Source organism: Melanostigma gelatinosum (genome assembly GCF_949748355.1).
Source record: "Melanostigma gelatinosum genome assembly, chromosome: 6".
Taxonomy (NCBI): Eukaryota; Metazoa; Chordata; class Actinopteri; order Perciformes; family Zoarcidae; genus Melanostigma; species Melanostigma gelatinosum.
In genome coordinates this window covers 4,565,671-4,580,991 of record NC_136639.1, presented here as the reverse complement: position 1 = coordinate 4,580,991, position 15,321 = coordinate 4,565,671, and the positions used below count along the sequence as shown (strand labels likewise).

The window sequence follows — 15,321 nt, the reverse complement described above, 5'->3', positions numbered from 1 at the left end:
CTTTTTTTAAATGTACTTATTTCTATTTATCCATTTAGCTTCATAATGATCACTGACTATTATTGTTTACCCACCATTTCTGACCCAGAACGTGTGCGTTTCCGGTTTTGTGGTGATAAATCTGTCCAGTTTGACGTAATCCAGCAGCTTCACCAATGTGAGGCGGTGGAGGAGACGCTCGCTGTCGCCCTCTGGTGGCCAACGTGCGCAATGGCAATGCGCGGCACTGTAATCGAACACACCTCCTCCCGCCTGCATCGTGCGTATTTCCAAATAGGGGCAACTATGAGAGAGCTTGTGCCTTCAAAACATGCCGCCATGTGAGTTGAAAATGCACGTGTCAAGCTGAACGATGTGACGTGCTTTCAGGGTTTAATCCACGAAACGTCACAGAAATATCATGTGTTATGCTGTGGAGATAGCTCTGCAGATAAAGTAACATGTCTCTATGAACATTCAGGAGAACTAAGTCACTCCAGCAATATTACAGTAATATATTTTTATTTAAATGCTGAACTCATTGTTTGGGTGCTTGTTAACATGGCCTCCAACCAAACTCTATTCAACATCTTGTCAATTTTAACAAAGAAATAGTTAATTTCCCCTTTCTGTCGTTTCACTGCTCACATTTTTTGTTTAAATGTTGTTCCCCTACTCTACACTTTTTTGGTATGGAGTGCAGCTACAGCCCAGAGTACATCATCTTGATCTGGTGGAAAAAAATAAAAATAAAATCTCTTTGCTTCAAGATGAAGAGTCGAACACGGAGTGCTCACAGTTTAACTTCTGCTCCAGCAGTCCACATCCCCGCAGTCAGTGGGATCCCACCAGGACCTCGATCCCACCAAAACTGCAGACAGACAGTACAGTACTTTGTACAGGCAGCTGCAGTACGTACGAAAAGTAAAACATCTCAGATGAAGCACGCTGGAAGAAACCCCAATGAAGGTTCAATTAAAGCCTTTATAGATTACTTTATTGATGGATTATTCACACACAGAACACACTGTGGGCATCACACACACACACACACACACACACACACACTGTCTCTCAGACAGGAATAAATTAGACATCATCACATTTTATAGAACAGCTCAGATCACAGTCAACGCGTCACACGAATATCTTTCAGAAATGTCCCCATGCACCGCCCGGGTTTCTCTGACAGGCCTTTTCATATTTCCACATCATAAGAATGTCTCAGAGTACTTCAGTTGGCGCCGTCCCGTGGGCTGAAAATGTGCACGTGAAGTCACTGCAGAAGCCGGACAGAGTTGACGTGGAGATGGTAGAGGAAGTCCGCATAGGACGCCCCTCCGTTGGGACTCTTGTCCTCCACCAGGTGGCGCTGCAGGGCCTCCTCGCAGGCGTCGCCCTGCTTCACCACCCACAGCTGAGACAGAAACACAGACGCGATGCAATTTTTGACAGGTTAAAAACACAAGGAAAAAAATAATTATTTCAGGAATATTCTCGTGGATAACTTCAGCTCTGAAATCGGCTATCTGCTAAAAGTAAAAGTACAATAAATGTACATTGTATTTGTGTCTCTTTCTTTGTTTTGTAACGTGGAAGACACTAGAGCATGGACAACGTGTCATAGCAGCTGGTAAACACAGGTGGCCCACCTAAATGGAACAGGGCCACAGTGTTATTATCTACACCTGCGTTTACCCTGCGATCACAAGTCACAATGGCTGCTGCCAAAAAGGGCCCATTGTTTGCTTTTCCAGGTCCCCAGCTGGCAACTCAAACTGACGCGACATGAAGCGAGAAGCGCCGGGCTGTGCAGCGGAGGAGATGCTGGCCAGCCTCACACATTGAGACGGCAGCCGTGTGATTCCAGGTCGCAGGCGTTGGGCGCTCAGCAGCTCACCTTGCGGGCGCACGGCGCCTGGGAGTTGAGTGTGCTGATGAGGGATCGGACACTGGTGGACAGGAGGTTTTCAAGAAGTGGCAGCTTGGTCTGAAGAAACACAAAACGGCAGAAATGGACATTTCCGCTGAGCTCTGAGTCATCGTCAGTCTTCTTCACATTAAACCAGTTTTTTATTCAAACCATCCATAACCCCTTGCTTTCCTCTTCTCAAAAGCTTCCTCTCAACATTATTTCACCAGGTTTATAGCTGACATTTAACAGTTTTATGTACTTTTTATTTCCTGCCACAAGCATCTTCTGATGTGAGAGGAAATGTTTTTTATTATTACGTAATTGTTTAAAACCGTTACGGCAAAGCGGACGCAGACAATTAGAAGCCTTTTCTTCCACAACTTCCATGAATTACGATTCATGTGATTTCCGTTGGGCATTTTATTTGTTACCGTATCAGCGCTTGCGTGCTGTACGCCTACCTCTCCGGAGGGCAGGGAGGAGAAGCAGCTGGCGTTGAAGAGCTCCACCAGGGTGCATGCTGGGACTTGGGTGCCCACCCAGAGCAGCAGGGTGAGGGGTGCATGCACCAAATACAGCGATCCGGGCTCCAGGCTGGCAGCACAGCAGCGCAGTGCCTCCTCTGGGTTTGGAGAGCAGGAGCTGTCCACTGAGAGCGGCTGCAGGTGACAAGTGAGTGGAAATCAACTGAAGTGTGTGTCGAAGCTACAGAAACAAAGATAGTCAATTGCTATGTCAACGTGAAAGTCACTCTTTCTGAATTTGCCACAATTTGGACAGTGGAAATTAAGGTCACAGGTCGACACTAATGCAGCGCTTTAGAAACTTTGTTTTGCCACAAAAAAGATAACCCGTCTGTTACTGAAATGTATTTTTAAGACGGAAGGAAAGTCCTTTTTAAATCAGCCAGACGTTGACTGCACGCCACAGCATCGATCCCTGGTGTTGCTGGTACTGACCAGCGGCAGCAGCAGAGGGTAGAAGTGTGTGGAGGTGCTGCAGGTGTCCATGCTGAGCACCTGGCAGCGCTGCTGCAGCCGCTGGTGGATGGAGCTCCGCAGCCCCGGCAGCAGCACCTCGCTCTTCCTCAGGCTGTTGATGTAAACGGGGAGTGCTCGCAGGTACTGAGGGAGGACCAGCTACAGGACACACACACACACACACACACACACACACACACACACACACACACACACACACACACACACACACACACACACACACACACACACACACAGACACACAGATTGTTCTCTACAATAACACTTCAGACTTTTACAACAGCAGATCCTCGTGTTTTTAAGAGCACAGAGAACCGTTTGAAAGTGTGAAGTGTATTTCACGTGTCTGAACCTCACCTGTCCAGCAGACACGGAGGCCGAGCAGCAGTGTTTGCGGTACGACGCCAACGCTTCCGTTACCTCCGTCTGCAGCTCCTCCCGCAGCTCCTGTAGAGGGCGCTCCAACACGGAACAGTAGACTAGCCGGGAACACAAAGAACACACATTAATGTCGTCTTATGTGACATTTTTAGGCTGTAACGCAAACTATACCATAACTAAGAAGGCAGTGTCGACTGGATTTGAATCATCGTAATATATATAATCCATTACACAGTACATACGTTGCTTTCCACGTTATATTTGCAGTTCAGATTTAGAGGCGAATCTACCGTTTTATGACCCAAAACAGAATAAATAAACTGGTCTTCATGAACAATATCTCAGGTATGAGGGAATCTATAACTCATGTTGATCATGGTCTCATTTGTCATTGACAAACGTTGTCAAAAAGTCACTTCAATGACATAATATTGATACTTTTTCAAACTTCAGCACTTAATGTACTGAAGTAAACAACAGACTAGTGTCTGATAACATTACAGAGTACGATGGAGATTATTATCATCACATTCTCATGAAGTCCATTCATTTCCAAGCATTTGTGGTATTTTCCCCCAAATTGGATAAAAAAATGTCGTAGAAATCAAATAGATATTTCCAACAACTGCTGCTTTCCTCACTTTTCTTGCAGTAGAAGGCGAGTAATGTTTGGGCCTGGTACTGCCGGAAAGTGTCCTGCAGGTGACGAGAGCATGGCAGGGTCAGAGTGTGAACCCTGGTCCTCCTGTCTCCTGACTGGGTGCTGTAGGACAATACAGTCTGACAAACAGGAGGGAGAGAGGTGGATTGTGGTTTTAAAGGGACAGTGTGCTCTGGAGTCTAACTGAATGGCGTCTGAGGTACTTTCTCGACGATTAAATTAAATCCCAACGAACAGAAGGATTCAAATGACAGAAAGACAGTAAAAGTGACTGGCCTGGAGATCCAAACGCGTCCCCGCTCATGAACAGGACCCCACCTGTATGGCGACGCCTCGCGTCTCGTCCAGAGCTCTGGTGTGTGCGAGCTCCATCGCCAGCGTTGTCCTCCGATCAAGGGTCGCCATGACGACCCGGCTGGGGCTGGGCCCGGGGAGGAACAGTCCATAACAGCCGGACACACGCATATCTGGCGGGGACAGGATAGCGTATTGCATGCTTGGTATTTTATGAAAGGACACCTCCGTCTGCGGAATCACACTTTAACAGAGAAAAAGGAAACATCTCACCTTTGCTGACATAGATCCTGAGCTCAGCCTTGTAGCCTGTGTCCGTCTCTACAACGCTCGTTAGATCAGTGCTGAAGCGCTCTCTGTCCAATTCTCCCTGCAGTGGGAACACAATCTACAATGGGACCTCCAACTCACCTGTATGCGTGTTCCAAACAATCACTTCACCAAAACACAGCTTCAAAACACCACTTTTGCTGTAGCCTTGAATTTATCAGACAAAAATAAAAGTGGCATCAATCGTTCCATCTCTTGGCCAGAAAGTGAATAAGCGTATTTCCCAGAATGTCAAACTGTTCCTTTCAACAAAATACCACAACAGATTTCTTCTTCATGGAGTTGATTCTATGTCCAGTGCTACGATGGGAGGAGCTGCCGGCATACCTGGAGGTGGCTGTAGGTGTACAGAGCTCCACCTGTTAGATATGGAATGTGCCCCGGCCAAGCCCCGCCCACGTCTTGCTGGGACAGGACGAACAGGTGGACGCCGCAGCCCTGACTGACGCACTCCTTGGCCAATGAGATGGCTCGCTCCGACGGCTGAAAGATGGACTGAAAAAAAAAAAGAAAAGAAAGAAAATGAATGCAACCGTACAATCGTGAAACTCTCGTCATACTTGTACTGAATGCTGCTTTATCCTCTCACCTGTACAAGATGGTGAACTACACACCAGCACCCACTGGGATTTCTAAGAGTTTACCACAGTGACACTTGCAAACTCTGGCAGAAGGATGATGTCACACCTTTGTAAAATATGCCCCTGATTAATTACCTGGAGACTGAGAGGTGCGTGAGTATTTGGTGTACAGAGTGTGTGAGTGTTGCGTACCTTTGGTTTGTTGGAGCCGAAGAACCCCGAGGACGAGTCTGTGAGTCCCATCTCTATCAGAGGGGCAGTATGGAAGATCAGCAGCTTGCCGGGACAACTCAGGGCCTAAGATAAAATAAATAAATACATCGTATCCACAACGGTGGTGTAAATAAAGAATCTGGCGTGGTGGGTGGGGCTCAACAATAAACAGTGCAATAGTACAAGACACTAATTAAGAGTTAAAAAAAAGTTTGTTACTGCAGATGGGAAGTAGCTAAGTTAGCTGAGTAAATGTTGTGTTTTTGTAAATGGTCCCTGGCATAAATTGAATAAAATATTATGCAGAGTAATAACGGTGGAATACTGCCAAAAAAAAGCAATATGTTAAAAATGACATTGTAACTGTCACTGATTACAGTAAAGCTTGCAATGTAATCACTATCCGTTCACGTGCAGCCACAATGAATTCAGGAGAAACTTCCAGTCGAACTGAAGAAAGTCCATGAAAGTCTGAGCAGTGGTTCCCGACCTGCAGCACGGCCAGCCCCGCTTTGACAGGCAGCTCCACGGGAACGCCGCGCGAGTCGTCACACTCTGGACTAAACTGAGGAATCAGCTGCAACACACTACACACACACACACACACACACACACACAACAAGACAGAGGATGAGCACTTTACGCCAAAGAACACCAAAGTGAACAAAATCATTTTTCAGCGACGTAGTGAAAACAAAATCACAAGATTTTGGGGTCTGAAATTGTCTGAGACGTCATCTAACATCATCTAACTCAACGGCAATAGTTTGATGGTCGGTTCCCTTTCAGCTGCTGGGCCCAATAGTTTCTAAGTGGAAGCTTTCCTAATTCAAATCTAAATTACTAGAATTACTGCCTCGTGGTTGGTTGCCTCCACCAACCAGTCAAGTTGCAGTTTACATCCACGTCCGTCCAAAATGTCATCGTTTTATATCTGCAAAATGACAGACAACCCGCTGTCGCCGGCACCGGAGGAACAAAAACCCGAGCTCATCAGAATTAGGCAGCTAGGACATAAGTGAACATAACTAAAGTACATATTACTTAGAGGAGTGATGTATAAAAGCAGACTCTCCGTTACCTGTCGATACTGTCTATACAGTCTTTCAGGGGCACCAGCAGCCCCTCCCTCACAGGAAGCTGCAGGTCTTCTGTCTCCGCGATGACCAGCATGTGTGGGCGGGACAGGGCCGGGCTCAGGTTGTACAGGTGGATCCTACTGTCGTACGTCATCAAACCAACGCGGACGTCCCACGAGGCATCACCGTCCTCCCTACGCACATCGGATGAAACGTTTAAAAGGCTGCTGGCTGGAAGCCAGATCAGCCCATTGTCCCCATTGTCCCACTAATTCCAAACCTGCACAGGGATACTACTGAGCAGGTTGTGAAAAAGTGTGTGTGTGTGTGTGTGCATTTGTAGTTAGATGGGAGTGTATTTTACCTCTTCAGAGAGGTGAGCAGAGTGAGTATTTGTTGTGTTGCAAACTCCAAATGTCCTCCTCTCACTGCTGACGCAGACACGTCTATGGCTAGAAGCAGTGCAGCAGGTTCACCCTGAAATGAGTACAGCAGTTTACACACACACACACACACACACACACACACACACACACACACACACACACACACATCTCCAATCTCTCCTATCAAAGGTCTTTGAAGGGCACAAATAAGGTGGTTTTTTTTTAAATACCAGTGAAGTAAAGTTAAAACGTTGACTGAATTATTATGGGCGCTGTGATTTCACTCTTTCCACTTTTATTCCCTCGTTATAGGATACACACTTGTGCTTCTCTACATCAAATTGCGACTGTAACGTGACGATCATTTTTTTCAGCTGAAGAAAATTTTGGGTCGACAAAGTCAGAAAAAAAGAGCAAAAATGCCAAATTGCGAGTTTTGTCGGACCAAAAGCAAAAATATCAAATTTACAATTATATAAAACACAGAAAAGCAACACATCCTCACATTTGAGAAGCTATAACCAGCAAATAATTGGTATAACTCCTTGATAAATGTCCTATACAAAACAAATGGTGTTTCTGTTCCCGTTTTAGGAAGTGACTGTCTTACACGATCAGTAAACCAAACTGCTGCTTCCCACCACACGCAGATGTACACATGTTTGACAAAGAGCAGGTAACAACAGCTAACATGGAAACAAACCAAACAATTGTAAGATGTGAAACGAACCCTCTGAGAATTGAGTATCTCGTATGAGCCCATACTGAGTTCAGGCCTCTTGTCTTTATCCACCCGAACGCCCTCCCCCCCCCTGGTGGGCTGGTAGTGTTGCCACGGCACTGCGACACGAGAGGGGGGAGAAAAGCTCAGGACACATTCGGGTTAGGTGCAGCGGTTCAACACATCGAATTGGCTTCAACTTGCAGCATAGAATAGGACGGTCTATTTCTGACCAGGAAGTTATATTTCCATAACTCTATTTTACAGGTTTAACACAGAACCTCCGCTATTACCCGTGTGCATAGATGGTCAACGTTAGAGCTCACCTTCACCGAGTTTACCACAGAAGGGGCAGTAAAACCTCTGACCACAGTCCTGCCAGCCCATCGCCGGGCACATGGAGGCGCCGCAACAACCACAACCCATCACACACTCTGGCTCGGTGCACACTGGCAGGTGCTGCGAAAACAAAAACGCACAGACGTTCAAATTAAATACACACGTCTAATATCACAGAAACCTTCGCTCTAAACGGTTTAATTGCAGCGTTAGAAATCCATGCAAACATCCGTCTAGAAGCTAAAAACTGACCTCTCCCGCATCTTGTGTCGCCAGAGGCGTGACCAGAGCTCCCAGCGGCACACGGCTGAGCAGGGCAGTCTGGCCGTCACAGGGAACACAGTACGAGGCGGAGCGGATGGCGAGAGGACTCGCGTTACCTTGAGTTCAACAAGACGTGAAGGTTGGGTGAAAAGTAAGGTGGGGGGGGACTGACACCAACACATCACAATATTATATTTGTAACTCACAACTGAATATGAATAGCACAAACCTCCCCCACTGATGTGGCTATAAGCTGCTGTGATGTAACGATTCCAGTGCAGGCAGCGTTCATAATCCTTTCCTTGTCTGACTGAAATATTTCCGGAAATAAACGGATAACTCACCAACCCCTTACACACTAATTTGTTGATGGTGTTTGTTGCAAAGTGTGAAGTATGTGTCGGAGTAGGCGTAGTGGTGACTTCCATGATTGTGTTTTGATGAAATGCCTTATGATGGGGCTGCAAACCAGGGGGACAAATAAAGTACTTACGAACATACTTACATATGTAATTACATACTTACTACCGTACGTACTTATTCACATCCTTACTTATGTATGCACTTACATACTTACTAACCTATGTACTTATTCACATCCTTACTTATGTATGCACTTACATACTTACTAACCTATGTACTTATTCACATCCTTACTTATGTATGCACTTACATACTTACTAACCTATGTACTTATTCACATCTTCACTTATGTATGCACTTACATACTTACTAACCTATGTACTTATTCACATCCTTACTTATGTATGCACTTACATACTTACTACCGTACGTACTTATTCACATCCTTACTTATGTATGCACTTACATACTTACTACCGTACGTACTTATTCACATCCTTACTTATGTATGCACTTACATACTTACTAACCTATGTACTTATTCACATCCTTACTTATGTATGCACTTACATACTTACTAACCTATGTACTTATTCACATCCTTACTTATGTATGCACTTACATACTTACTAACCTATGTACTTATTCACATCTTCACTTATGTATGCACTTACATACTTACTAACCTATGTACTTATTCACATCCTTACTTATGTATGCACTTACATACTTACTAACCTATGTACTTATTCACATCTTCACTTATGTATGCACTTACATACTTACTAACCTATGTACTTATTCACATCCTTACTTATGTATGCACTTACATACTTACTACCGTACGTACTTATTCACATCTTCACTTATGTATGCACTTACATACTTACTACCGTACGTACTTATTCACATCCTTACTTATGTATGCACTTACATACTTACTACCGTACGTACTTATTCACATCCTTACTTATGTATGCACTTACATACTTACTAACCTATGTACTTATTCACATCCTTACTTATGTATGCACTTACATACTTACTAACCTATGTACTTATTCACATCTTCACTTAAGTATGCACTTACATACTTACTAACCTATGTACTTATTCACATCCTTACTTATGTATGCACTTACATACTTACTACCGTACGTACTTATTCACATCCTTACTTATGTATGCACTTACATACTTACTAACCTATGTACTTATTCACATCTTCACTTATGTATGCACTTACATACTTACTACCGTACGTACTTATTCACATCCTTACTTATGTATGCACTTACATACTTACTACCGTACGTACTTATTCACATCCTTACTTATGTATGCACTTACATACTTACTAACCTATGTACTTATTCACATCCTTACTTATGTATGCACTTACATACTTACTAACCTATGTACTTATTCACATCCTTACTTATGTATGCACTTACATACTTACTAACCTATGTACTTATTCACATCTTCACTTATGTATGCACTTACATACTTACTAACCTATGTACTTATTCACATCCTTACTTATGTATGCACTTACATACTTACTAACCTATGTACTTATTCACATCTTCACTTATGTATGCACTTACATACTTACTAACCTATGTACTTATTCACATCCTTACTTATGTATGCACTTACATACTTACTACCGTACGTACTTATTCACATCTTCACTTATGTATGCACTTACATACTTACTACCGTACGTACTTATTCACATCCTTACTTATGTATGCACTTACATACTTACTACCGTACGTACTTATTCACATCCTTACTTATGTATGCACTTACATACTTACTAACCTATGTACTTATTCACATCCTTACTTATGTATGCACTTACATACTTACTAACCTATGTACTTATTCACATCTTCACTTAAGTATGCACTTACATACTTACTAACCTATGTACTTATTCACATCCTTACTTATGTATGCACTTACATACTTACTACCGTACGTACTTATTCACATCCTTACTTATGTATGCACTTACATACTTACTAACCTATGTACTTATTCACATCTTCACTTATGTATGCACTTACATACTTACTACCGTACGTACTTATTCACATCCTTACTTATGTATGCACTTACATACTTACTACCGTACGTACTTATTCACATCCTTACTTATGTATGCACTTACATACTTACTAACCTATGTACTTATTCACATCCTTACTTATGTATGCACTTACATACTTACTAACCTATGTACTTATTCACATCTTCACTTAAGTATGCACTTACATACTTACTAACCTATGTACTTATTCACATCCTTACTTATGTATGCACTTACATACTTACTACCGTACGTACTTATTCACATCCTTACTTATGTATGCACTTACATACTTACTAACCTATGTACTTATTCACATCCTTACTTATGTATGCACTTACATACTTACTACCGTACGTACTTATTCACATCCTTACTTATGTATGCACTTACATACTTACTACCGTACGTACTTATTCACATCCTTACTTATGTATGCACTTACATACTTACTAACCTATGTACTTATTCACATCTTCACTTATGTATGCACTTACATACTTACTACCGTACGTACTTATTCACATCCTTACTTATGTATGCACTTACATACTTACTAACCTATGTACTTATTCACATCCTTACTTATGTATGCACTTACATACTTACTACCGTACATACTTAGTCACATCCTTACTTACGTATGTACTTACATACTTACTCACATTCTTACAAACTTATGTATTTACTTGCATACATACTTATATACTTATGTATATACTTCATACTACATCACATACATATACTTATGTACGTACTTACATACTTACTCACATATTTACTTACATATGTACGTACTTACTTCCACACTTATGTACTTTCTTTTAATCTATAAAGTATCTGATAAATTGCACGATTTAGCAAGCACAAACTAATCTTGAGCTGTAACATTAAGTGAGACGCATCACATGAAGGTTTTCCGGGGTAGATCTCCATTTTCCTTCGATTGAATATGTTTATGCTACTTTTTCTCCTCTTGTTTTATGTCTGACTTACCTCTTGGAGTAATTTAAGTACCAAAAACATCCACTACGCAAAGAATGAAAATACTGTAAGCTGTGAGTAATGTTGATAAAGTGTTAAGTATGCTATCCAGAACCGAGCACATCTTTGTGACACGGATACGACGTTGTGTGCATTTACCCTTGTCCTCTATGATACAGGAAGTAGTTGCCAGAGGAGGAAGACGGGAAAAAGGCTCTGAGACGAAGACCTTGCCCTCCCACTCTGCTGCATCCTCTGCAATCACCTTCACCTGAATACACAGAGAGAGCCAGAGGTGTAACCTGGAGGATCAGCGTACAGAGAGGATGGTAACATCGCACTGTGGCTCAGTAGAGGCAGGTTCTATTGTAACATATATATATTTAGAGGAGTTGCCCTTTACGGTGCATTTTCGATGCTTCGAGGTGCTGCAGATGTGCGTCTCCTTCAAGGGCAAAAGCCTGAAAAGAATCTGAGCAGGAAATGGTCTTTCATTGATGGAGGATCTGCAGAAGTCAGTCAACAAACCATGTGAAGAGAGAACTTACAACACTGGGCAGGAGCTCTGGGTCCAGGCCATGACGAGACTCACAGTTGGGAGACTGCAAAGAGAGAATGCATCATATTATATGAATCATTTTCACACACAGACACTCATTTTGTTTTCCTAGATTCAGAGAGATCTCATCAGCTCCGAGGCTAAATGGAAAATATCTCAAATTGTACAGCCACCTGAGCACATTGTCATGCACTTTATTATATCGAGTCGACACATAACTGGATAATATGCACCTGTAATTGCAAACGTACATGGTGAGCAGCTGCTTTTACAGCTTTAGAGCTGAATGGTTGATCTCGACTGGAGCTGAAACAATTAACTGATTCATTAAAGTGTAATATTCCCGGTTTCATATGTGCAATAATGTGGACTCAACCACTCGGTCTGATTATATCTTGTCTTCGTTTTCCTTGATTTTTTATATCTTCACTGTTAGATTACTTATTTATTTATTATCCTCTTTGCTGCTGTAATACTGCAAATTCCCCCGTTGTGGGACTAATAGAGGATTATCTCATTTTAACTGAAAAGGCAATTTTGATATTTATTTTTTTTACAATTTTTATTCATTTTAAAAAGCAACATTCATTCTCTGGTTGTAGCTCCGTCAATTTGGGGCTTTGCTGCCATTTCCTGTTGGGTTGTTTTCAGTGTAAGCACTATATCTTTAGGTTTCGGACTGCTGGTTGTTGCTGTATTTTCCCCCACCTGTGGCGTGATGTTCCTGTCTCGTGCAGCTGCATTGGGAACAAACTCATTTATGGTTCCTGAGGAGAAAACAGAGTTACACTATGGAGGAGAGAGCCAGACTGGAGTACCATATTCTTGACTGAGAGGGCTGTTGTGGTTCAGAAGTATACACCCTGGATGATGGGGCTAGCCTGTGGTACTCTACTGGTCTGCTTATGGACGATTAAGCAATAGGTTTTTTCCTACAGGGCCACGGATCTCAAGGAACTTATTTTTAAATTTGACGAACCAATGTTCATCCTTAAATTGCTTTGAGTGATATCATTTAAATGATCAGCTCCCGAGGGAGGATCTGCAGCATTGGTTTTGTACATATTACAAATAAACGTACCTCCTGAGGGCGCTGCAAGTGTCCACTGAGGCTGCTGAGAGACGGGAGAGGTGGGCGAGGCATGATTGTGTATGAATCCAACCGAGGACTCCACATTTGCCCTCTCAAATGCAGGCTGAGGTGTAAACTGTGGACTCTGGCTCACACCCAATGGTGGAGAGCAAATGGGCAGGTGCTTTTGATGTGGTGACCGAGGTCCATTCGGGGAACCCTGGTGTGTGTATGGGGGCTGGGAAGGGGGAGATATTCCTTGGTAAGGGCTGTGAGGAGAGTATAATGGCATTTGTTGGAGCCTGCAAGGCTGCGTGACTTCCTTCATGAGAGGGAGGGAACACGGAGGCATATGTCTTCCTTGGCTTGCAGTTGGAACCGCGGATGAAACATGAGCATCAGGAACGACCCGCTGCACACTCTGGTCAGCATCATTGGAGTGGAGTGTGCCGCGATGAGGCTCGTCTCTGGATGTGAAGGCGGCGAGGTCGCTCTGGCAGCCGTGGTGGGACACCTGCAGGTGCTCGTAGCCGGGTCTCTGGTCAGAAGGCGAGCTCAGGCTGAGATGCTGAAAGCCGGGCAGAGGGTTGCAGGGGGGTCCTTGAGGTGAAGCTGGGGACCAGCCATTCTGGCCCGCCCACGGCTGACAGGGTGTCTGGCTCTGATTGGCTGTGGGGACGTCCATCATCCTCCATAACCATCACTGATTGGTGTGTTTCACCTTGGAGGCGGGGTCTAACGGGTAACAAAAAAACATGCACATTCTATTTTGCTAAATTGATCCATCAGGGTCGTGAAATTCTGTAGTAAACTATCAATGTTAGCCCACACCACAGAGGTGCTCTCTGGGTGTAGAAGACATTGATAAGGTGAAATAAAAAGCCTCACCAGGAGGAAACAATCTTATTTTAAGTAATGAAAGATGAGATACCTTTGGACATCAACAGAAACCTTTGCGTGTCACCGTTAGCGTCTTCATTTCCCTCTGCGACGGACGGAAGCGACACACTTTACAACATTAATTACTTGCAGCGCTTTCCATTGAATTGTAATTAAATCCTTCGACTAGAAACGGTTGCACGGTTGAGGTCTTAATGAGGTTATGATGCGTTTGCGTCCATGATTTCATGCACCTGAGCCTTTGCTGCAATGTTAGCATCAAGTTACCAGACACACGTCGACGCGTTTCCGCGTGTTCTTTCAAAGTAAAAGCCTGCGATTTGGGACGCAAGGAATAAATAATTAGCATTTTAAAAATACAAATTAAAAAGCTATAAATTATCATCGAAGCAAATGAATAGTTTTGTCAATAATTACAGATCAGTTGTCGTCTGATTGCGTCGTTGCGCACCATCAAAGAACAACCAAAGTAGAATCATATACCCGACTTTACTTCTCCAAACGAGTTATTACGGACTTTCAAGAGACACCAGTAATGGAGGGACGAGAGATAAATATGAATCAGGCCAAAATTGATGACATGTATAAGCAGCTTTATAAGCACCTTATAAAGAAGCTTACAGAGGAGGATGAGCGTGACAATCATGTGAATTCGGCCAAAATGGATGACCTTGAGCGGCTTCTAAAGGAGGCTCAGTGTGACAATGATGACAATTTGTCCCATTTGGATTTCACTGAGCAGAGTCCAGAGGTCCAGCGTGACAGTGATGTCGAGTCGGACGAAATGAATGACCTTGAGCAGCGTCTAAAGGAGGCTCAGCAGGACAATGATGTCACGTCTGAAGGGAGCGTCTTGCCGGCTCCAGCTGCTGAGACTCAGACCACAAGTTGGTGGTTTCGCTGTCCCAATGGTCTCCTGAAAGCAGGATTGTTGGTTGGTGCCGCTGTCGCTGCAGTGGGAATAGCGAGAACTTTAATGTCTTAGACTGGAGCGTAGAACCTGTCAAGGCCCATATGATGATTAGCACAAAGATAACATGTTGTGAGTGTGATGCCCACCAATGTGTTGTCACATGTGTGTTATGTATTTTGTTTTCATGCACAGCCAATATGTTTTCATGTTTATTCCAGCAATAGTTTTATAAGTGACTGACCTAGTGGGAACAATGATGTTGCCACTAAAGCCACTAGAAGGCAC

At 43.4% G+C, this 15,321-nt stretch overlaps 1 protein-coding gene across 1 annotated transcript; it reads right to left on the bottom strand.

Moving 5' to 3' along the window:
* Positions 1-1,102: 1,102 nt before the first annotated feature.
* LOC306779280 (protein transport protein Sec24C) lies at positions 1,103-14,286 on the bottom strand. Its single transcript, XM_079271132.1, has 21 exons — positions 14,155-14,286; positions 13,233-13,958; positions 12,860-12,918; positions 12,141-12,194; positions 11,752-11,863; positions 8,133-8,260; positions 7,868-8,000; positions 7,551-7,660; positions 6,799-6,911; positions 6,437-6,628; positions 5,846-5,942; positions 5,335-5,439; positions 4,889-5,056; positions 4,505-4,601; positions 4,256-4,404; positions 3,918-4,056; positions 3,253-3,374; positions 2,854-3,033; positions 2,356-2,553; positions 1,880-1,969; positions 1,103-1,396 (listed from the first exon to the last, which is right to left on the bottom strand). Exons 2-21 carry the CDS (start codon positions 13,909-13,911, stop codon positions 1,256-1,258), a joined length of 3,066 nt encoding a protein of 1,021 aa, XP_079127258.1. The 5' UTR covers positions 13,912-13,958; positions 14,155-14,286; the 3' UTR covers positions 1,103-1,255.
* Between the last annotated feature and the right edge of the window lie 1,035 nt (positions 14,287-15,321).

Bases quoted from the DNA above. Each gene is read 5' to 3' on its own strand.
- LOC306779280 (XM_079271132.1), bottom strand. From the start codon at position 13,911: ATGATGGACGTCCCCACAGCCAATCAGAGCCAGACACCCTGTCAGCCG. The intron at 12,919-13,232 runs GTACGTTTATTT...TTTTCTCCTCAG, and splicing joins ACTTGCAGCGCCCTCAGGAG to GAACCATAAATGAGTTTGTT. The intron at 5,057-5,334 runs GTACGCAACACT...TTTTTTTTTCAG, and splicing joins TCGGCTCCAACAAACCAAAG to TCCATCTTTCAGCCGTCGGA.